Here is a 24191-nt window from a genome sequence, read left to right as displayed (position 1 = left end):
CCTCATGAGGGTAGGAAAGTACGCTGGTTCAGCCATAGTGTTCTCAGTGGACAACCAGGAAGCTCAAGTTTGATTCCCAGCTGATGAACTACCTGAAACTTAATTTTCTTCTCTGTGAAATCACATACCCATGGTCACTTGTGGTTCAAAAGTAATAAATGGAAAATAGAAATAAACAATTCATATCCATTTTTTTGGTCTTTTTGAGACGGGGTCTCCCTGTAGCCCCAGCTGTCCTGGAACTCACTATGTAGACCAGGCTGGCCTTGAACTCACAGAGATCCACCTGCCTCTGCCTCCCAAGTGCTGGGATTAAAGGCGTGTGCCACCACGCCTAGCACAATTCATATTCTTTTTATAATGTATGTGTTTTAAATCCAGTTCCATTCTGAGTGACAGGATGAAATCTGATGCTGTCCCTGCCCTAGTGGGGAACGCCCTTTTTTTCTAGTGTCTCTGTGCTGTGTACACTGCCCACCTGCCAGTCACTGAGTAGTTGCCTCATTATCAGACCCATTGTCACAGGATCACATTGCTAGCACCCAAATAGCTCTTATTTTACTCAACAATGACCCCCAGGTAATTATTCTATTTTTAGATACTGTAAATCTCTAACTGTACCTAATTTATACATTAATTTTTATCATGTCTGTGTACATACAGAAAAAAACATAGGACACACAGTTTATCATTTGTGTTTGGGGCATCTACTGGGGACACTAGAAAATGTCTCTTGCAGATAATGGAGCAGTGTGTGATTGTTTGAGTAGCACCAGCAGACTCTATAGTTCCTGAGATTAGAGGGCATTGGTTGGCTGCCACAACAGTCCTTACCACACTGTCTGTTGCATTCAAATAAGCAGACATTACTAACATGATTGAGAACAACTGGAATGGCATGTGTTGTATAGACTTTTTTTTTTTTAAAGACAGGGTCTCATGTAGGCCAATCTGGTCTCAAACTCACTAACTCACTATGTAGTCAAGAATGTCTTTGACCTCAGGATCTTCCTGCTTCCCCCTCCTCAGCGCTGCGATTACAGATGTGCCACATCCACAGTCTCAAGATCTGGCAACTGTCTGGGCTCATCAGATGCCACTGTTTTCTGCAGTAAGTCTACCTCCCCAGCTACACTCTTGACTCAGTTTTCAGGATTACCCTGAATTCTTCAGCAGTTCTGGTAGGCTTTCCCCAGATGGGTGTAAAGCAAGAGACCCCACCAACCCGCAGAACTTTCACAGGGCCAGTAACACCAGGTAGTTTCTTCGAAGGAGCTGGAGGGCTCCCCTGTCTTGGGCAGCCGGGGACTCCAATAAGCTGTCCTAGACAACCTGCCTGCCCGGGCTGGATGCTTTCTTCCTCCCCTCTGCATTGCCGATCTAGCATCTCACTGGCGTCCTTTCTTTGCTCTGCTGATACACTTAAATCAATTGTGCCAACATTGATTAAATCGAACACATTCTGGGACGAACACCTAGGGGAAGTCATTGAAGCCGCAGGAGGTGACGTTTCCTTTGTGCCCTGCTGCCTTGTCCAGAGGTCAGGGGTAAACCCCCAACCAAGCCGGCTCAGAGGGAGGGCAACAGTTAGAAGAACGGGGTGAGCTGGGGGAAGAATGTCAGGGTCCTCACAGGACAATGACAAGGGCGAGGGAGAGAAGGTCGAACTGTGACGCACAAATAATCATCATGTAGGAATGTGGAATAGGAATTAGAATTGATGCTGTAAAACTAGAGTTTCGTAAATCCAAAATGCAGCAGAGGTCGGCTTTGCAAAGGGTCAAAATAAAGAGGGCTCTGAGCTTCCTGTGTGCGGGTCTTGCGGATACAGATCTTCGTCACTAGAGGGCAGCACAAGATCACCAGCTGACCGTCGGTCTGCACTGCTAAGCTAGAAAGCCAGAGGAAGTGGGGAGGAAAGTGGGAACCACAGGTAGTTGTGTTCCTTGCTTAAATCATAATTTCAGCACCAAAAATAAGATTGGTTCCACTAAGGGAATCTCCGATTTAATTAAGAGAGAAGAGGTAGGTGCCGGCCAGTGGAAATCTGGGGACGCACAGGGAGTTAGGAGAGAAGATCCTAAGAAACAGTGCCAGGAAGTCAAGAGAGACCGGAAACGCAGAGGAGGGTGTAGCCGCTGATCACCTCCTCTTCCTCAAGCAGTCAGAGTTTTAGCAGAGTTGACCTAACAGCTCAGCAGCAGCTGTGATGGGCTTGGTACTCACTACTTAGCTGAGTCTGACAGCTGGTACTCCCGCCTCCTGTCGTAGCACTCCTGGATCCCAGGATCCTGCCACAGCTGCTTGATGGCTGCTACCTGGTCCCTGGAGAGTGAAGAGACCTTGTCCACCTCCACTTCTCTGATGACCTGGGCATTTTCCTACTCAAGGGAAAGAAAATGTTTCATTAGGTAAAGGAAAGGCTTGCAGATTTGCAGGTAAGGCTTGCCCTGATTCTTGGGTTGGGGCCTCTAACAGGTGCAGCAGGGCTGTGCACAGCCCAGGCCTCCGATGCTGTCACGCTGAGCGGAGGTGCTCAGCCCGGGAAGCAAGCTATAGGGCAGCACCAGACCCCGCAGCTCCAGTCCAGCAGGGCTAACTTCTCACACTTCAGCACCCAGTGGTGAAAAAGGCACTCCTGCCAGCCAGCCAGCCAGCCAGCTTCCTCCACATCCTCATCTACATGCTGTTCATCAAACATCTGTGCACCCAGCTATGTAACCCCCCGGAATCGTATTACCATTAATACCAGTGGCACAGCGGGGTTGAGAGGCGGTAGTGTGTCCACCCCGGCTGCAGCCAGACCTGTACTCATCTTTGAGAATGAAAAACAGTCCCCCAACTGCCAGCCTGCTCTTTTTCTTTCTCCTGTATTTTAAAAAATTGAAGTAGACTTTACTTTGTAGAACAGTTTTACATTCACTGCAAAACGCAAAAGAGATTGGCCAACTGTGTATCAACATGATAAAAATTCTTCCCCCCAGGAGCCACTTCCTTTGCACCCACTTCTGTACACTGAATGCTTATTTTTACCATGATGTTGATAGTTGCTGCTCTATTATTGAACTAATCATTAAAGTCATGAGCTCTGTAATTATTTCTACTGAAGCAGTTAACATTTATTGGCTGTTTATCATGGGACAAGGGCTCTACATACATTATCTCATGTAAATAAAAAGCCAACAAGGCCAGGAATGTTTTTAAATCTTCCAAAATGAAAATGATACTGTTGGCCTGCACCCATATTTCTATGCGTTGTCCCTTGAGAAACTGCAAACCCTTCCTCGGCTGCAGGTGGCGGCATACAGGTGAACCTGCTGACAGCCATAGGCCCAGGCCACTCCTGCCCTCTCCCATCTTTCTGCATCTCACTGAATTACATCATGCAACACTGGCCGTTCCACTCTGAGCTCAAGTATACACAGTGCCCTTGGAAAGCCGCACCCCCTCCTTTTCTTTCTATCCCTTTTCCTAACACTTTGGATGGCCCCAACCTTTGGAATTTCTTTACTTCCTCTAAAGCTCACATCAGGTCATGTTGCTGCTAGTTCACCAAGTATCTGACCTTCATGCCTTAAACAACATGACTTTTTTCTTCTCTCCTCCTTTCTCCTCTGAGCAGCTGCGGAGATTTATGGCTTGCCTACTCAGGGCTTTTCTTTTAAATGCTAATAAAATTGTCTTTGAGCTTCCATTTGTGTCCATCCTTAAATTCTTCATCCGAAATTGAAGGAATGCCTCAATTTCCCCTGTATCATCTGACAACAATAAAGGGACCCCAAAATTCCAGTAACACCAGGGCAGGGCCTGTGTGGGGGGTGGTAAGAGGAGGTGACTTTGTTGTCTTGCTAACTCTGCCCTTTTCTTCCTGTGTGGTGTGTATCTTAGTGTGCTCTTCTAAAATGAACAGAGAAATCCAGCTTCCCTGCTGAGGATGGAGGTGTGGCACTCACCAGGGATAGATATTACAATATATTTCAGCCTCTCTTCCCCACCAACCCAAGGTTTGTGCTTCATGGTGAATGAAATGAATGCAAATAACTTTTGTGCTTGGAGGGAGGAAGGATTACAGAGGCGGTGAGTGGGACATCACATTGCCTTCCTTCCATCATGAGGATATAGAAGTATTGGGCAAGATGGAGCCTGCACTGCCAAGTCTCCTGAGCAGCTGCAGTGAGCAGAGATGCCTTAGACACCATAGTGGATACTGTGCCCAGATGAGACATCAACTTGTAAGTTTCAATGGTCAGTGGGTGAATAGATGCTGAGCTTGGGGGCAGTATGTTGCTATGGCTACCCAGTACCAACATCCTGACTGATCCATGCTGCATTGTACAAATCCAGTCTTTGGCTCCTCCAGGAAAGGAGACGGCTGATTCCAGGGAGACATCAAAGAGGAAGGTAGGCTTCTATACAGGTACTGGGATGGAAGCCAGGGAGAAGACAGACATCTGATGTCTCTTCAGGGAGGGTGCTCAGGAAAGAATGACCTATTACTATTCAGCACAGGAAAGTGAGCTTGAAGGAATCTGCCTTAAGAGAAGAGGCGAACTTGGGGTCTTGGGAAATGGGATGAGTTTAAAACAGTGTGCTTAAGACCGAGAAGTATCCATGTTCAGAGAACTCTTTCCTGTCAGGAGTTCCTAGCTAGCTGTCCTACACACTAAGATCCTTTTTTTTTTTTTTTTTTTTTTTTTTTTTTTTTTTTTTTTTTTAAAGACACAGTCTCACTATGTAACTCTGGCTGACCTAGAACTCCCTATGCAGACCAAGCTGGCCTCAAACTCACAGAGATCTGCCTATCTCTGCCTCATGAGCATTGGGATTAAAGGCATGGGCTATCACATCAAGCAAGGTTTTTAACTTCTTATTTCTAAATAACTGAAGACTCACAAAGATGCGGGCCGGGTACAGAGACTTCCTCTTATATCTTTCTTTTAAGACTGATTAAATGTTAACAGTGTTGGATCTTGCTTCATCATTTCCCCTTCTCTGGAGCATGTACGTACAAATATGCACACCAGCAGCCTATATTTTCTTGATAATTCAAAAAGAAGTTGCAGATACATTACTTCTTTGCATCTAGACACTTCAATGTGATTTTTCTTTTGTATAACTGCTATGTACTAGCAAATCAGGAAATTAGCACTGATATACATTATGTAGCCTTCAGACCTCATCCCAAACTCTATTGATGTCCTTTATCTAATCACTCAATCTGGACCACATGGTACATTTATTCTCATATCTCCCAAGCTTCTATTGGAAAGGCTCTTTACTTGGAGAATTCATTACTGTCACTCTGAGAAAAGCATAGCCTTTGAGTATCTGTTCTTCAGTCACACATTATGCGGATGATTACTGGAGAGAGTGGCACAGCTGAGGCCCCAGGGCATGTTCCGGAATCACACTATTAGGGAGGCAGAAAGGAATGAGGAAGCGAGTGATCTATAACCTCTTTAAGTGAAATGTTTACTGAAAAATAGGATGAATGACTTGCACACTGTGACTGACATCTGTGTATTACAAGACAGTGCTCGAAGGAACATGTGCTTCGATGACCACAGATCACCTGTGCCTACAGCACACACGTGCTAAGAACCAGCTCCCTTTGGGCAGTGGGAGCAGGTTTTGTGACATCTCAGACATGCTTCTTCCTTGCCTGGAAGGAAAAGACAAAAACGTTGGAAGAGGCTCAGGGTTGGGGAAACCATCACGTGCTGAACTGGAGGTGGCCAGCATCCAAGTGGTATCCAGGAAGCAGATGAATGAAGTGGGGCTGTTGTTCTTGGGAGAGTCCCAGGCCAGGCTGCATATTAAGTTGGCATTGCTTAACACAGTCATTTACTTGAAAAGAAAAACAGTCACCCTGAATGGAGTAAATACTACAGGAGCAAACCCAGCAGATACAGAAACACTACCAGGCTCTCAAAGCAGAGTTCATCACATACAAGGCTGAGCATGTCATAACGAAACCCACTATTTTGTATAATTAATATATGCTAGCCGGGCATGGTGGTGCACACTTTTAATCCCAGCACTCGGGAGGCAAAGGCAGGTGAATCCCTGTGTGATAGAGGCCAGCGTGGTCTCCATAGTGAGTTCCAGGCCAGCTGGGGCACTCTTTCTCAAAAAGACCAAAAAAAAAGTTTAAATGTATGCTAATAAAATAGGGACACAGAGCTTGTCAATGACTTTCCCTTTTTCCATTTCTCAAATAAAACCAGCATTTTCATAGCTTTGAAAGGGAACTCAGAAAACAGATGTCTTCACACAGAAATTCCCAGGCCATTAAGAGCTCTGGATGAAGTGGTGGTTTCTGCATTCATGTGGGAATCCATGGCTGCTGGTGACAGTCTCTGTCAAGCACAGTGGGCCTTCCTGGCTGGGACCCAGCACCCAGCAGGATGCCTGACTCTGCCAGGCCCTCTCTACAGGGGATATTACACTGTTAATGGCCCAGCACAGCAGGACCACAGCCTTCTCAGGGCCAGCTGCTGGTTAACCAGGAGTGGGTAGAGGGCCTGTTCTTTTGCTGAATAACTAAGCATTTTCATTTTTATTTATGTATTTTTTAATTGATGAATTAATTATACATATTTATGGTACACAGCATGTTGTTTTGATACATGTGCGATGGTTAAATAAAGTATTTAACACCTATATTACCAAACACAAACACATATATGTATTTTTATGGTGAGAGAACTTGAAATCTACTCTGTTGGCAACACTGAAGTATATAATACATTGTTAGTAGCTTAATTACCAGGAGGTATACTAGGTCTCCTGAAGAAATTCTTCTTGTCCAGCTGACATTTTAATTAAAATTAATAACCATTGATGTGTTATAAATAATAAACCTTAACTAGATAATATTTTAAATGTCTACTGTGATATGTAGGAGCCATAAACATGACAAGCTTTGCTTAAAAAGTGAAACTAAAAATGTATAATTAAAAATGAGGGGCTGGAGAGATGGCTCAGTGGTTAAGAGCACTGGCTGCTCTTGCAGAGGACCTGGGTTCAAATTCCAGCACCCACGTGGTAGCTGACATCCATCTCTAATTCCAATTCCAGGGAATTTGACACCCTCTTCTGACCTCTGTGAGCATTGCATATATGCAGTTACATACATGCAGGCAATTCACTCATACATAAAATAAAAATAGTAAATAATTTTTTAAAAAATGAAATTTCCCTGTAGCATCATATTTCTAACTTTTTTTTTTTTTTAAGGGCAGAGTCTTACTGTGTAGCCCTGGCTGGCCTGGAACTCACTATGTAGACCAGACTAGCCTTGAACTCACAGAGATCTGTCTCCCCTCTGCCTCCCAGGTGCTAGGATTAAAGGCCTGTGCCAACACGCCTGGCCGTATTTCCAACTTTAGGTGGAATTGCCTCTCCTTTGCACAACTGCATCAGTACCCTGAGTTTCACTACACACGCTTCCAAAATGTATGAAGTAAGATTTCACTGCTTAGTAGCCATCAGCTTTTAAAGCATTTCAAATATTATATTACAAATAAAATACCAATCAACTGTGTCAGAGAAAGGAGATTCCCTATAGCTAACAAATAAAGGATCTCTGCTTCTAATAAAGAATAGGACCAATTTTCTGATTTAAAAAAAAAAATTTCTACCATTTAGGGAAGCTAGAAATGATGCCTACAATCTTATTCTTAAATATTTTATTATTTTTTTATTTTATGTGTATGAATATATTGCCTGCATGTATGTAAGTACACCCATGTTGCGCAATGCCTACCGAGGTCAGAAGAGGGAATTTCATCCCCTGGGACTGGAATTATAGACAGTTGTTTTCCACTATGTGGGTGCTGAGAATTGAGCCCAGGGTCTTCTTCAACAACCAGTGCAACCGCTGAGCCACCTCTCCAGCCCCAGAATCTTATTTTAAATATGGCTAAGTGTCTTAGCGAGCCAAGAAGCAGTAATGATTGCTGAGGCAGAACACAGGGAAAGAAGGTGACTGAGAAGCTGAGCCCTCACTAGGGATGCTTCCTCCCCAGGGCTGCTGCCCGCTCTGCAAGCGGCAGATTCAGCAGCTCCCATTTCAAAATCACAGGGCAGAGATGGCAGATTGAGGTTAGAGGGTTAGCAGGTATGAAAGGCCCTCATAAATCCTTTGGCTCAGAAGGGCAGTTCTAGGAGGTTGCAACTTACCATTGGAGTCTCAGAAATCACCATCCTCCTACCATCACTGACATTTGGCAAAGAAAAAGAGATTTCAGTTTGGAATTTGGAAGCTAACATCGTCCACATCCTCTATTTCTTCAAATGTGTGTTCAACACACCACCACAAAAAGCCAAGCCTGAGGAGGTAAGCCAACTCCAAGAAGGGTGGCAGGTGAGGAGATGGAAGCAAGGACGTCAGCAAACATCCGAACTCAGCGGAAGTCTCTGTCGCTGTAAAAGTACACTTTAAGCAGCACAACTAGTGGTAGAGAGAACAAGAAAAAGTGCAGTCCTAAAATTTAGTATCGCTTATAACATAGGCTCAAAATACATGGGGCAAAGCCTCACAGCTCAAAAATGGAGAAAACAACAAACCTTTGTCTTAAGGGAGATTTGAATATATTTCTCTCAACAACTGGTAGAATAAAAAAAAAAACAAAAAACAGGAAATACAAAGACAGTTCCAATATTATGATCAGCAAATTTATCTTACATACACACACAGAATCCTGCATTCAGTATAACTAACTGTAAGATACATACTTATTTCAAGCACACCTAGAATATTTGTTAAAATAGCTGCTATAATGTGGACCCCCAAAGGCTCACGTGGTAAAGGCTTGGCCTTCTGCATTTGGGACTTGTTGGAACCTTTAACAACTGGAACATGGTAAGAGGACTTTGGGTAATTAGGGATGTGTCTTTGAAAGGGATGTGGTACCATGGTCTCTTCTCTCATTCCTTTCTGGCCATGAGTGGTTTTGTTCTGCCATGTGCACCCACTATGATGAACTGCCTCATCACAGGCCCAAAAGGCAGTGTGGTCAATTGAACTAAAGCCTCCAAACCTGTGAGCCAAAATAAACTTTTTATTTTTATAAGTTGGCTATCTTCAGTATTTGTTATAATGACAGAAAACGAATGCAGTAATCATTTACCTATTAAGATTTTATGTTAAAAGAAAACCAGTTTCTCCAGCTTCTTATGGTCAATTGCCAGCTTTTCCTGGCTGCAGCAGGCCACCTCCTGTTAGCATCGCCCCCACCAGCCCAACCACTGGGTGGCTACTTGAATATTTAGCCACTGGTCTAAAGCTTCCTAGATTTCTCTAATCTCCCACTGCCATCGGAATGGAAAGTAATCTTTCTGAATGGGACTCGATATTCAGTAGAAGTCTACCACTACTATCTTTCTCCTGTTCTTCATAATTTCTCCCCCAAACCATGAAGTAACAGACTCCACTGGCTACAAAGTATAAAGCATAAAAGGCCATGATACTTTGTTTTTCCCTCTTAGTCCAAACTTCACTGGGTTTCATAGCAGGGAAACGGCTCATTCTGAAGACGCCTGTGGTAAATGACTTTGGCACCCACACATGCAGCTGCAATGAGTGTTAATAATGCATTTCGGAGGCAGAACATATGGCTTTGACCTGTGCCAGCTTGGCTAAGCTACAGTGATGTTTCCCATAATTCTGTCCTACATATATTTCTAGATTAGAGTTGAGCACAAAAGGCATGAGAAGGTTTGGGAGGCACAAGTGGAGCAGCAGTCACAAAGACTGAAGCCGGAGGTCTGCCTCAGCTTGCAGATGCCATGGCTGGTCTTCTGGTCAACCTCATGGGCATGAAGCAGCAACTTGACATTGCCAGCTCTTGTTCAAATCATCTTTGGCTTCTCCAAATCTTGGTTCGGCTTCATGCCCTGCAGAGATACATGAACAGGTCTGTGGAAAGCATGTCAGCTTTTCCAAGTCACCTGCACTGTCAAGGTGGAGATGGAGATGGTCCACTTTGCTCCCATTGACTCTGGTTGCCTCTGCTCTGCCCCACTTCACACAGTGGCTTTGCATCCACCACCAGACGGGCAGAGGCAGCAGTCTTCTGGTGCCTGCTCTCAGTTCCACTGTAAGCCCTGTTATTAATTCAACACTCCACAGCACTCTCAGAAACTGGTTCCCCAATCAAATCCAAACAGGTATACCAGAGCCTCCATTAAGGTTCTCTCAATTCTATTCAAGGACAAAATCCCCTGTAGCCACAAGTCCAGGTGAGACTAACATCTTTATGCATCAGTTGGGGTGACCTAAGTGCCTCACCATTCATCTGAGCACTGGTGGCTATTCTCAGTGGCCTCTCAGTGCCTGGGATTAAACAACTGCTCCATGCCAACCCTGGGCTGGATTCTGGGACTATGCAGCCCTCCTTCTGAATGTTTCAGTGTACAACCATGTGTTTGGGTGGAAATTTCACCACCCCCTCACACAAATGTTGAGATCAAAGGAGCAACTTGAGTTAGAGATGAGTGGAGGTATGTGCTAGTATCTCCCCCAGAGGCTACCTGAGGGAGGAGAGAAGGGAGCTGTACTGCCCGTCCACTCCCATCCCCCGTCCTGACCCTGTCCTGCCACCATGGACTTAGATTGCTGACTGTGCTGGCCATTCCTGGCAGCACTTCCCAAGGGTGGAGCTGGACCCACTCTTTGTTGCATCACATTTTACATCACATTCCTTCTCCTAAAATGCCTGGAAAGCTCCTGAACCCTTCAAGTTCTAGGATGGAGAAATGCATTCAAAACAAATTTATTAAAGAACATCTGGGCCATCCCCTCCCAGCCCTGGACCCAGGAGGGCTCCAAATTCTTCACCTCAGATGCCTGGACTAGCTTCCTAACCCAGACTAGCTAAACACCCTACCATAGATTCCTAAGTCCCTCCCCACGCTGTCCCCCCACACCAACTTCCCAGCCTCTGGATCAGGCAGACAGACCTGCTCAGCCAGGACTCTGAGGTCATAGATAAGACCCTAAGACTGCTGAAGACAGGACATACTATAGATGCAGGACTTGAAGCAATGGAGCAGGAACTGACCCGAAAGCCTTCTAACAGAAATTTGGCGATCATAATGCTAAATGATGATGTGCAACTGTCAAGGGAGAAAAAAAAAATCAATGGTCCAACCCAATCCTAAAGTCTAATAACCATAAGGACCTGCATGGTAAACTACCTCTATTGGTGCAGAAATGGCACTATCATTTGGGGGCAATCAACAGCTATCTAATTGGACTTAAAGCCCTCTCAATGGGAGGGAACTCATGGGTGGCCCTGTAAACTCAGCCAAATACACATGGCAGGAGAGGACATAGATCCTAGAGAAAACCCTATCTCTTTCATATCCCTAGACAAATGAAATTTCTTACTATATGCTACATACTGATCCTTATATTTACAGACAAGCATACCATACACACTCATCAAAGAAGCTTCTTTTTGCAACAGATGGACTACTGCAGAACTGCACATCTAGTCAGACACAGAGAACATCCATCTGAGAGATGCCCAGTACTAGGTGACACATCTACAGTTGAACTTTTACTTCTAAGGCTCATGGAACATAGCAAAACAAGGGGTAGAGAGAAAACGAATGCATCCCTCAACTCTCACCAGTAATGCTTCCTTATACAACAGAGTGCAACTCACACAGAAGGCCACAACTGGCCAAGTTTTAAAGAATAAGAGACTGCAGAGTGTGTGTACCTGGATAAGACTCCTATATTGAACCTCACCCACCCACAGCTCAGGGACCATTGCAGAAGAAGGGGTGGAAAGACTGTAAGAGCCAGGGGTGGTCTATGAACACAGGGAAGCAGAGGCTTTCAGGCCACTGGAAGCTTGCACATGTGAACTTGTGGCAATGGTGGCATCAACTCAATCAGATAAGGGCCCAAAGGGGAAAAGAGAACTAGGTGGCGGGCTGACAGTAGACTGAGAACTATTGGAGACTGATTGCTGCTGAGTGAGGGAGAGTGTGACTTACATATGATCACTAGATGGGCTGATCAGACTCCAGTGGACACATTTACTCTGAAGGACATTTGGGTACCAACGCCTGAATGGATAGGACTTAACAGAATACATGAGGTCCCTTGGGGAGATGGGGGAATCGTGGATGGGGGAAGGGTCTAAATTTGATTAAGAATTGTTGTATGAAATTACAAAAGCTCAAGAAGAAAATATATTTTTAATATTTTATTTTATTATTTTTATTTTATGTGTATGCATGTATTGCCTACGTGTACGTAAGTGCACCTATGTCATGCAATGCTTGCGGAGGACAGAGAGGCTGTCAGATCTCCAGAACCGGAGTTATGGACAGTTGTTAGTTGCCATGTGGGTGCTGGGATTCAAACCTGGGTCTTCTGCAAGAACAACCAGTGTTCTTAACCACTGAGCCATCTCTCCAGCCCAAGAAGAAAATATTTTAAAAAACAAAATAAAAAAAGAACATCTGGAAGCTATACCCTAATCCTCAAAAAAAGAGAGTAAGTGTATAGCTAATATTCTCAGAGAACTATTTCCAGGAGTCCCTGTGAATACCCAACTCCATGATGGCCCAGCATCTGTGTGGGACCTATGCACACCCTCCTGTGTACTAAACCATCAAGAGATTGTTCATCATACCTAATGCAATGTTAAATGCTTTGTAAATCATTGTTATATTGTATTGCTCAGGCACACGTTCAATCCATGGTCCCCAGGCCACATGTAGCCAAGGATAGCTCTGAATATGGCTTAAAGTCACCTAAAACATGAGATTTTTCTTTTTCTTTTTTTTCTTTTTTCTTTTTTTTTGCAACTTGATTGTGCTGTTCTTGGGGATAAACTTTGTGAATGATGTCATGTTGCAATGCCAAAATGTTGGACACACTTAGAAGGGAATGATGACAGGAAAAACATGTCTGTGCATCTTCAATATAGGCCCAGGATTTCATTCCTCATAACCTATAGCTGGTTGAAATAGGGAGGGCTGACTACATGACAGGTTAAAGCTGCCCCTTAGACCTCTTCTTTGGAGCTAGCTTATTTGCATGTGCCCAGAGGCCATTGATATGCTGTCATGATCAGACAGGGTTTTCTGTCACTAGCTTTGAAGAGTTTCTGTGGTTTTTAGCACAGATTTGGTTTATAAGAGAGTTCAATCTAACAAAAGTAAGATGTGTTTCTTTTCTTAGTTTTCGCTGTCTTTTCTTTATCCAGCTCTGAACCCAGTGTCATAGCAGCACACTTATTTTACACTTCTCAGTCCAGGGGGGGCTCTGCTCCGCACAGTGACTCAAGGATCCAGGCTTGCTCCAGCATGTGGCTCTACCAATGTTCAGGGCCCTGTCCTCCTCCACTGCAGAAGAGGGAAGAGAGCATGGAGCAGTGGGCAGGAAGCTCTGACCCCGGTCTGGATGGGGTGGACAAAGTCCATTGACCAGGATTAGTCAAAGGGCTCTCCTGAGGGTAAGGAGGCAGGGAAAGCTGGTCTTCTTGTGCTTGGATGGCAAGGGCAGTGGAATTTGGTAAAGACTAAGCACTGGCTCTGCTACTTACAGAATTCCAAGGTCTCTTTTGCCACAGTGATTTCTGACATATGTATGATTTCAGTGTTGTTTTGTAACTGTAGCTTGTGGGTCAAATCTAGCCCTCTGCCTCTGTGACTACCACACCCGCTACACCGCCAGATTTCACACTGCGACAACAATATAGAGCTGCTGTGATGGAACCCAGATGGACCACAGAGCCTAAACACTCCCTGGCCATTGACAGAAATGCTTGCCAACCCCTGAAACAGATGGATAATTAAGTGTGCCTCTGAAGCAGACTGTGGCCATCTTCATTCCCGCATTCCTTCATTCAGGAGCATGTGTTTACAAGAGTGTACTCTTTGCTGGGTACTACACAAATACAAGTTTGTGACTGTCAAAAACATTGTCAGCTGCTTGTACAGTCAAGCTTACAGTCTCTATAGAGACCACGGTAACAGACATTCATAGTGTGGGAACCTTTAAAAAATTAATTTAATTACCGGAAAAAAAAAAAAAAAGCAGGAGAATTCCACCTATGTAAATTTGTTCAAGCTGAAACTTCAAGGAGAAGCCTGAGTAAAATTAAACAAAATACCACCCAGTGGAAATAGTTGGAAATGTTCTGGTTTAGATTCTTTTCACAAAATGAAGAGAATTTTCCCACTTAATTTTTTTCCTTAATTACTTCCTTAAGCAAGCCATGTTGGTATGTACTAGCTTCCCAAAGGTTTACTATCACACTTCTTGTTTTCAAAAAGTCTATGTTGTGTCAACCAGCTCGGGGCCAATGACTAGCTGTTCTCAGAGAACATGAAATCCCTGACAACAGGCTGAGGTGGACACCCCCGCAAAACACCCCCATTCTGTCTGGAACACTGACAACTCTATAGAAGCCAATGATCCTGACTCAAAGTCCTCTTTCTTTTCACAAAACTCCAAACCCTCCCCTACTCCCTAAAGCACAAACAAAGGCAAGCGGAAAGAAATGAGATTTGATCAGCTGGTCAGGTACATCCAAGACCACACTGAAGAAATATCATTGAGAAATGCAGATCTTGTTAGCACCAAGACAGAGCTCCATCTGGGCTTATTTCTCCTTAAAGCCCACCTTAGAGCCAGGCATAATTCCAGAATTCTTGTGTGTACTTCATAGTGATTCTGAACATTTCCCTCTTCCTTGCCAAGACCCAGAGAACTCACAGCTAGTATGATTAATCAGTACAGACAGACTGGAAAGGGGCTGGGGGAAAAGCCTAGCCTTCCCCCAGCCCTCTGCATCCTGAGGTGTTGGTCCCAGAGAGAACACTGGTACTTTGGTTCCATCTGACCAGACTAAATGAACTGCCCCTCCTGTCTTCACCTGGTTCTTCATCTCACGGTCTTGATTTACAAAATGGGATACAGCAAGGCAAAAATGAAGTGGCTCTTCCACACCTAAACATTTCTGCCCCCCTGGCAGCAATTACAATGTGCTCCGCACAGGCAGGCACACAGAAGACCGTCAACAGAGGACAGATTATAAGCTCATCCATTCCCCTCTTGCCTTCTTAAACACGCTGCCTCAAAGCAGCCAAGGATTTGGGGAGATGCTCTTTATTCATGGGTTCCACATTTGTGAATTTACCTACTCACTACTAATTATTTGTACCCACCAAATCAAAACTGATGGCACTTTCATGGTCATTCTTGGGCAAGTGCAGAATTGTGAAAAATCTAACTTTCTACTGAAATCAAATAAGGCAAGGTCCTGCTTCACTTCCGTTCTTGAATTATAAATAATTGTTTTTTTCATGGCCCCCTGATGCCATTTATTTGGCATTTTGTGCTTTTTGTTGATGATTTCACTGGGTGAAAGGGCCAAGTAAGGTACAGAAATGTAGGGCTGCTAAGCACAGAGAGGCTGTGCTATGCTGTACAGAAGTGCGTATGTCAGATTAGCTCCCTTCAGGCATAAGGGGACTCAGTGTGTACTCTTAGCTCATGTAGCAAACAGTAGAACCTTTGGTAAATTCATAATTCAGCTTCCTCACTGGCATAGTGAAGTAAGGAGGTGGAGGAGGTTAAGTTCCAATATCAGCAAGCTTCAGCTGAGAAACTCATTTTTAAATTACAGAACAAAGCTCAAGAAATATTTCACACTTTGGACACACCCCTCTTTAAAAAAAATCTAGAGGGAAGTGCCACCAGCATAGTTACTTTTTACAGAGGTTTCAAAAGCAATTGTCATGATTTCAAGGAGGATGAGTGAGTTACACTTAGTTGGAAATGCAAAGCATTGGTACCACTGAGAACCAAGACAGCTGCAGTACAGAGCCACAGAGGACGGGCCATATCTGCTCCTGGTGCCCAGGCTGAAGGCTGGCTCTAAAAACCATCAGGATGACCAATGTACTGTCCCTCCTCTCCTCCGTCTTATGCCCCTAGCCACAGATACCTACAAAAGATCATATCACCTCAAATTCTTGTCTTTCATCACGCTGACTGGTGACGCTGAGGGCTCTAGGCCAACGTGGCGCAAAGCTGCCCACCCAAATTGTAATGGAGACCCTAGGATGGTGGAGATGCCAGGACTGTGGGACATACACTGAGGAAAGCTGCAGGCATGGAGTAGAGTTGGCCACAGAGACAGGCTATGTATGCTCTAGGCAGTAGAGCCAGAAGGGTGGGGTGACCCAAGCCTGCTGGATCCCAGGTGATTCCATCATAAGCCCCAGGTGCTGGACATAGAACTGTAGAATTTGGGGATTTCCTTGCTGTGTTTTGGCCTTGCTGTGGTCATCCCATTCTTCCTTTTTGACACGGTTGTGTTTAGTCAGTGTCATTTATTTTAGAAATATTATACATCATTTGATTTTTTATTTTACAAGAGCTCATAGTTAAGAGATTGCCTGAATCTTAGAAGACATTTTTAACTTTGGTCTTTTCACCTGTTAGGGCAATTAAAGATTACAGGGATTTTTGAAGTTGAACTGAATGTGTCTTGTATTATGAGATAGTCATAATCTTTAAGAACCAGAGGATGGAGTACTGTTATATAAAACTGTTGTGTTTGGGCTCAAGTTGACAAGTGGTGTACTTGTGGTGATGAATCTTCCTGGTCAACTTCGTGGATTTTTGATTAACTATGAGACTTATCTCTGGGAATGTCTGTGAGGGTGTTTCCAGAGAGATTTAACAGGAAGGAAGGACCATTCTGAATATGGATGGTGTCAAAATATATGCTAGAATCCCAGACTGAATAAAGAGGAAAAAACAGAGAAAACATGAAGACCAGCATTCATCACTCTCTCTGCTTCCTGACTGTGCGCTCGGTGATACCAGCTGCTTCATGGTCCTGCAGCCACAGCAGGAATCACACTTATGCTGTCCCCGCCATGATGGACTGTATCCTCAAACTGTGGACCACACTAAACCACTCCTTCCTTAAGCTACTTTTGTCAGGCATGTTATCACAACAACAAGAAAAGCAAATAGTACAACTATACAATTTCTTTGAAGTGTGTACATACATGTGTGAACATGCACGCGTACGAACGTATGAGACTGAGTATTTGGGGTCATACATTCCGAATGTCTGTGTAATGTTCATGTGTAAGTCTAATCCTAGTGTTGGTGTGAACATGCACGCGTGCGAACGTATGAGACTGAGTATTTGGGGTCATACATTCCGAATGTCTGTGTAATGTTCATGTGTAAGTCTAATCCTAGTGTTGGTACCATGAGGTTGGATCTTTGGGAACTAACAACATTATGAACACAGTATTGTCATGAATAACATCAGTGTGCTCTTAAAAAAGACTTGATGGAGTTTGTCTGCTCCGTTAACCAAGTGAAGATTTAGAAAGAAGTTGCATTTTTGAGGAGTGGCCCTCACCAGACACAGATCTTCTAGCTCTTCTAAAACTTTGATCTTGGCAAATTCTGTTCTTTATAAATGACGTAGTCTAAGATATTTTGCTAAAGCAACCTGAATGGACTAGGTGGATCCCAGATGTCTTCACGGAGGTTTGCTCAGTTGGTGGATGGCAGGGCAGTATTCTTTGAGTGAATAAATGAAAGTTACATGGAATTCTCCATTTGGTCAATACTGGTAAACACAGTGAAGTAAAGAAGAAATGTGCACTGTCAGCACACAACAATTCACGACGACACATAACTGTGCACACCAAATTCCTGTCACTTAGAGAATGCATGTATTTTATGTGAAGCAATTGCACAACTCTGAAACTACGGTTTTACTCCATCAACAAACACAGCAAGCACTCGGTGAGGTTTACTGAGCTGAGGAAACACAAGTAGCTACAACCCTGTAATGACCATAACAAATAGGATATTGCCAAGAACAGCAAATAAACTTTAATATGCTGAAGTTTTCAGTTTCCTAAGAAGGAATTTAGGATCTATTACTTGCCAAACTTAAATAGCTTCAGTGTCAGTTAGGGCCCCCTTTTTAATAGGGTGTAACTAGCTTAGACTCCAGAAAAGTACATGCTTTGTGAAAGTCAGGGGCTCTGCCATAATTTCTGTCATTCCCATGGGGTAAGCCCTTGTCATTCACACTCTGTTTTGCTTTATAAAGACAGACCTCAGCCCTGTCACCTACCTAAGGCGCATTCAATCTATAACTAATCTTGTTTTCATGAGGAAGTGTTGCATACCCAGCCTCCTCCTTTCTCTCCCTCCCTCCTTTCCAGCCTCATGTCTACTTTCTCCTGAGGGCTGCAACATACGGGTTCCAAATTCTTCACCTTCTACTGTAAAAGTGATTTCTCCTTTCTCCTAACATTCAGGTACAAGGAGGCTCAGAGTCTACTATTCTTGCAAACCCAATCCTACTCGGAGTCCCTTTGCTCTTTGGTGGCCACCTCCACTGTCCACGTTTCAGCTGACCTTGTAGGAACCCCCTTTCCTTTCACGGGCCTGGGCCGTTCTGTACTCCATGTCCTGCTCTCCACGGCTAAGTGCCAGGCCACTCCAACTTGGTAAGACCTTGATCCTCCAGAACAGAGACGGGAAAGAAACAAGACTCTTATTTCTGTGGACATGGAACCAAGGATTTCTTTGATAGTGAGTCTTTAGGAAGTTCCAGGGTGACGTCTGTTTTGAAGCCGTGTCTTCAGCAGTCTCCCTGGCTCCTTGGCCTTCACTGTCAGCCGTCTCCTGCAGGTCAACCAAAGGTCCTGACTCTACCCACAAGAGCGCCAGGCCATACCTCATGTTTCTATGGTGGATACTTGGAAGTCTTCTGCATAAAGACAGCTAGCTGTTCATACCCTTAGTTGTTGGCCATGGAGTGAGTTCTCCCTTATTTTTCCTCTGAAGCCCCCTTCCCTTCCTTTGAGAGGGAAAACCCCACCTCTGCTAGATCATACAATCCAGTCTTGGGAGAGATAGTCATCAAGGTCCTGTATGCCCTCAAGGGGAGGCATGAACCATGGGGCTAGCTCAGAATTCTGCCCAGCACATGGTCTTGTCTCAGTTTTGGGGAACATCACTGAACAGTCCTTTCTCCTTTGGTTTCTATTAAAGTGCCATGACATCTCATCTAGGGTTGGGTTACATTTGCTATGTGATGCCTCATATTAAAAATATATAGTTTTAGAATTAAAACCAAGAACAATTAGGCTTTGGTGAAGAAGTAATGTTTTTTTCTCAGTGATCCATAGAAATTACTTAAGTGAATTTGATTCCCTTTTCATTTTAGCTCATGAGGTGGATAGGAATAAAGGTCTGGCAGGGTCTAAGCAACTTGTTAGAAGTCTGAATGCTTGTGCTTCATAACCCCTGTGTTCCATTCTCCTGAACGTCACTCTTCTTAGCTTAGGTCAAGCACTTTTTGGCATTGACTACTTTTTAAAGTAGATATTTAAAAAAATATTTTATTTATTATTTTTTATTTTATGTGTATGAGTGTTATGCCTACCTGTAGGTAAGTGCACTCATGTCATACAATGCCCGCAGAGGACAGAAGACGCTGTCAGATCCCCTGGAACTGGAGTTACAGACAGTTGTTAGCTGCTATGTGGGTTCTGGGATTCAAACCCAGGTCTTCTGCAAGAACAGTCAGTGTTCTTAACCGCTGAGCCATCTCTCCAGCCCCTAAAGGTAGATATTTTTTATAAAACTCTAATGTGAGGCCAGGCATGGTGGCGCATGCCTTTAATCCCAACACTCGGGAGGCAGAGGCAGGAGGATCTCTGTGAGTTCAAGGCCAGCCTGGTCTATATAGAGAACTCCAGGCTAGCCGAGACTACAGGGAGACCCTGTCTCAAAAAGACAAAAACAAACAAACAAACAAACAAAAAATAACAAAAACTCCAATGTGTTGTATAAGGAAATAAGCTAAAAAAAAAAAAAAAAAAAAAAAAACATTGTTAACATAAACTAAATCTGCCATGAGCATAATCTCATTTGATCATTACAACCTTAAGAAAGTTAATAGTTTAATATCCCAACATAAGTGAGGCTTAGAGAACATAAGAGATATCGGAGGTGAAGGATCAAGTCCAAGTGCCTCTGACCACAGAGCCCAGGCTGTTAACAGCTGGTCATGCTCATTTAAATATGTTTACATTTCAAAGGGAGAAGAGTGTGGAGATGGTTGGCTCCAGACTGGAAAGAAATCAGCAAGTGCTAGAACTATGGGTGCCTGGGCCTGAGAATGGTTTTCTGCACACCTTGCCTGGTAACTGCTCTTCCTAAAATGAAGTTCTCTGGATTACAGAATTCAATTTCCCTCTCAAAGAAATGGAAGGGGCATTCAGAGATTAAAGAAGGGCTATAGGAGTTGCACACTGTAAGGGAGCATTTGGCACCGACTGTGTTTATGAAGACTTTCAGGGAGTCACTTTACAACTGAGGAATAAATGTGTGTGAACACAGAAAATCAGAGTTAGCAATACATGGTCCCTAGACAAGCCCTTGATGCAGCCTACAAATTCCTTAACTCTTATTTTAAAATATATGAACATGGGCGGCTGGAGAGACAGCTCAGCAGTTAAGAGCACTGGCTGTTCTTGCAGAAGACCTGGGTTCCAATCCCAGCACCCACACGGTGGTGGCTAACAACCATCCATAACTCCAATTCCAGGGACTCTGCCGCCCTCTTCTGTCCTCCATGAGCACTGCATGACACGGGTACACTTACCCACATGCAGGCATAACAATTATACACATGAAATAAAAAAATAAAAAATAAATGAACATGGGGTTTTTGTTGTCATTGTTTGTTTTTGTATTGTTTTCATTCTTGTTTTGATTTTGGTCTTGTTAGGTAGCCAGGCTGTCTTCAAACTTCTGATCTTCCCGCCTCTGCCTTCCAAACTCTGAGATTACAGGCACATGGCATGCTACCACACCTGGCTCAAGAAACAGTTCTTCAAATCAGTCATTAAGTATTGTTAGTAGTTTATAGGAATGTCAACATCAAAATGTTCACAGAAAAAAAAGTGTCACTGACTACCCGTGACCATAAGCAGCCCTGACAAGCAAGAGGACTAGGCTACTGTTCCTGTTCCTGTGACTCATGGCTCCATCTATAACTGACAGTCTGCTGACAGAAGTCTCAGCTAGCACGACATGGCTGGGTTTTACTCTGGTCTTGCTCGGAAACACTATTAACCTTGGGTCCCAGACATTCTCATTCTTCAAGATGGAAGGAGAAAGAAGGGGTCACAGTTTAGTGGAGGCACATCTATGCTGCTACTTTTAAAGTTAACAAAACGTCAGTCATCAAGATTAAGAGTCCCGGGTTCTGTTAAGTCTTGTGAGCTGTATCAAGGTGAGGAGAGGGTCCTCTAGTCATAAGGCAACTGAAATACAAAGATGGAGAGCACCGGTCCCTGGCCCTAAGCATTCCTTGGTAAGGCCTCAGTGCTCTGTGGCCAGGTCTACGTAAAGCCACCCCGGAAGACAGCCGTTTTCCCTTGGACACCAGCCAGGGCTGTACTGCTCTCTTCATAAACTTTAACATCATGTTTCCCACAATCATGTTCCCCATTGCTGGTCTTTACTTTCTAAAGCTCACCTAAGCTGTAGACACCTTCACCCCACCCCCGCCACCCTTCAGACTTCCAAATCCTGTTCCAGTGATGGCTCTAGTCTGGTTCTGTAGTTCTCCCTCCACATCAAAGCTTACATTTTGAAACTAAAACATTGCAACACATCTCCAGAGAACCATCTGACAGCATCCTTCCTCCTTCTACTTTCTTTTCGGTGTTTCACTTTTTCCATTCTTTTCAATAGCTTGAAAAACCCTTAAGCACACAGCAAATATGTGGGTCACAGCTTGCTTTAATGATGCACTTTGGAAATGGTGGTTTCAGTCCTGGATGCATTTTTGCTTGTTGTTTTCCTTTTGCAGTGAGAACCCACAGGCATTTCTGCCTAGGAACAGGTTCCGGAGAGCACTCCTGATTTCCGAGGGGCCTCCGTGGAGACCACTGTAGCTCCCTAGCCCTACAGTTCTCAAAGGCCACATCCTCACCTTAGTCTAGATGGACATGGAGAGAGGCGCCTGTCTCTAGGGGCGGCCAGCTTTTCCTCTAACACTCATTGCCCACTTCACTATAAAGTAAAACCAGGTACAAGGACACAGATTTGAGGGGGAGAAGAGGCTGGCCGCGGACTCTAGGTATTCCAGGGCACGCACAGGCAGTGGCAGCCAAGTCTGGTAATGTGTCTTTATCCAACCCCAACCTCCCCTGACTGTATGAAGCTTCCTCATAACGCAGGAGCCTGATGAGAACTTCTCATACTGCCCTCTGTCAGGTGTCTCCATGCTGTGCCTCACCCCTCTACTTCACAATGGCTGGACTGAGACTCCATGCAACTCACAAATCTCTGGGCAGCTCCCTCTGCCCTCTGTGGACAAGTTCATTTCCTTCTCTACAGGGTTTTCCCGATCCTGACAGAAAGTTCTTCCAAACTCCAGTGAGCTGAATAGTGCTCCCATTAAATTTACATCTCCCTGAAACCTCAGAGTGTATGCTTAGCTGGACAAACATTCTCATAGATATAATTCAAGGAGGGATAGAGATGAGATCTCATTGGTTTATAGTGGTCCATAACCCAATGAGAGGCTCATTATGAGAGACAGAAAAGGACACAGAAAGACACAGGAAAGGTATATAAAGGTGAACGTTGTATCAACCAAGAAATGTCCAAAATTGCTGCTTACCACCAGAAGGTAGAAGAGCCTAGACTGGAGCTCCAGAGGGGCCAATCCCGCTAACAGCTTAATTTCTGACTTCTGGCCTCCTGAACAGTGAGAAAGTAAAAACTCTGCTCTAAGCTCAGTAATTGTGAAACCATCCCAGGAAACTAACACACAAGTCAACTAGCAAAGCTCTGAAATTCAACAGTACAGATAAGATGGGGTCAAAGAGCCACCTTGGCCTAGAGTCCCGGCAGATGCTCACAGGAGCTTCAGGGACTAATAAGGAGAGCCAGAAGGAAAGGGAAAGAAATTAAGGGGCCAAGGCGAATTTCCAACCAGATTTGCCATCTAATCATCCCTGATCAGATCTGCCATCTAACCATCCTGGATCAGCTAGAGGGAGAAGCGGGGTGAAAGAAATAGTGGGTTACCGTCATTTGACATGCTGTGCTCATGATTAGGCAGGCACCTATGTCAAGGCTGCTGACAGTGGGATAAATAGCATGTCTCATACGGATCTCACAGAAAACCACTCCATGCCACACCATGGGTATAAGCGTGCTCAGAAACAACCTGTAAAGTTAGAGCACTCTTTAAGTCTGAAGTCGCTCTCAAATTCAATTTACCTAATGGACTTAGTTCCATTAACTGTTGTAAGCGGCAAACATCCAGACCTCCTTAGTGTCAAGCCATGAGCAAGAGTCCTTCATGAGTCCTGAGGTTCTTCCCGAACCCCCTCACTGGGTGTTGGGAGCTGCATCCAAGGTGTCAGCCTCAACCCAGCAGCCATGAAACTGTTCGGAAATGCAGAACCTCAGTCTGGACCTGTTGACTTAGCATCTACACCTTAGCAGCATGTCTGGAAGCAATGTGCAGGTTAAATTTCAATAAACTTTGGAATAAATGAAATACAACCTGTCATCAATGGTGATTCTTATAATATCCCTCTGTAGCAAAATTATATTGCTTTTTAAAAGAAAAAACCTGGGTTCAGAAAAGTTGAATAATTTGCCATGTGTCACAAAGCCATGAAGCAACTGGATGGGACTTAAATTTTTACTCCAATCCAATCTTCTTAGACATACTACCTTTACCAAAAGGGAAAAAGGAAAACACAGTGCTATATTTTTAATAACAATAGATTAGGAAAAAATGATGTCCAATATATTCCTCACAGTTTTATGCTGACATTTTATTCGAGGGTGTTTACAAAGTATGTCCCCAAAAGAGCTACTCCTAAATTAGCACACATTTAAATTTAAAACTTATAGAACAGTGACCAGTGATAGTAATGTATATAGAGATTAGAAATGCATGTGAAAACGTCTCAATGTCAAGAGCCCTGGAATGAATTTTTCTGTATGAAACTGTGTGTTTTGACAACGAAGTGGAGATCTTTTTTAAACGTTGGAACCTCATTTAATTTTATGTCTTATAGAGTTTATAATGAGTAAAAGATTATATAAGCATAATAATTCATCTGTAAAC

At 44.0% G+C, this 24191-nt stretch overlaps 1 protein-coding gene across 1 annotated transcript in view; it reads right to left on the bottom strand.

The window, feature by feature from the left end:
* Positions 1–24191, bottom strand: part of LOC103734422 (guanine nucleotide-binding protein subunit alpha-14) — a 201107-nt gene that overhangs the window by 7399 nt on the left and 169517 nt on the right. Inside the window, exon 3 of the mRNA XM_017798230.2 lies at positions 2227–2381. Coding sequence (XP_017653719.2) covers positions 2227–2381 — 155 coding nt within the window. The remainder of the gene's footprint in view (positions 1–2226; positions 2382–24191) is intronic.

Source organism: Nannospalax galili, unplaced genomic scaffold, assembly GCF_000622305.1.
Source record: "Nannospalax galili isolate Female #2095 unplaced genomic scaffold, S.galili_v1.0 scaffold1296, whole genome shotgun sequence".
Lineage (NCBI taxonomy): Eukaryota > Metazoa > Chordata > Mammalia > Rodentia > Spalacidae > Nannospalax > Nannospalax galili.
Note: the sequence above shows the minus strand (reverse complement) of the source record. Positions and strands in the feature narration are given on the sequence as shown.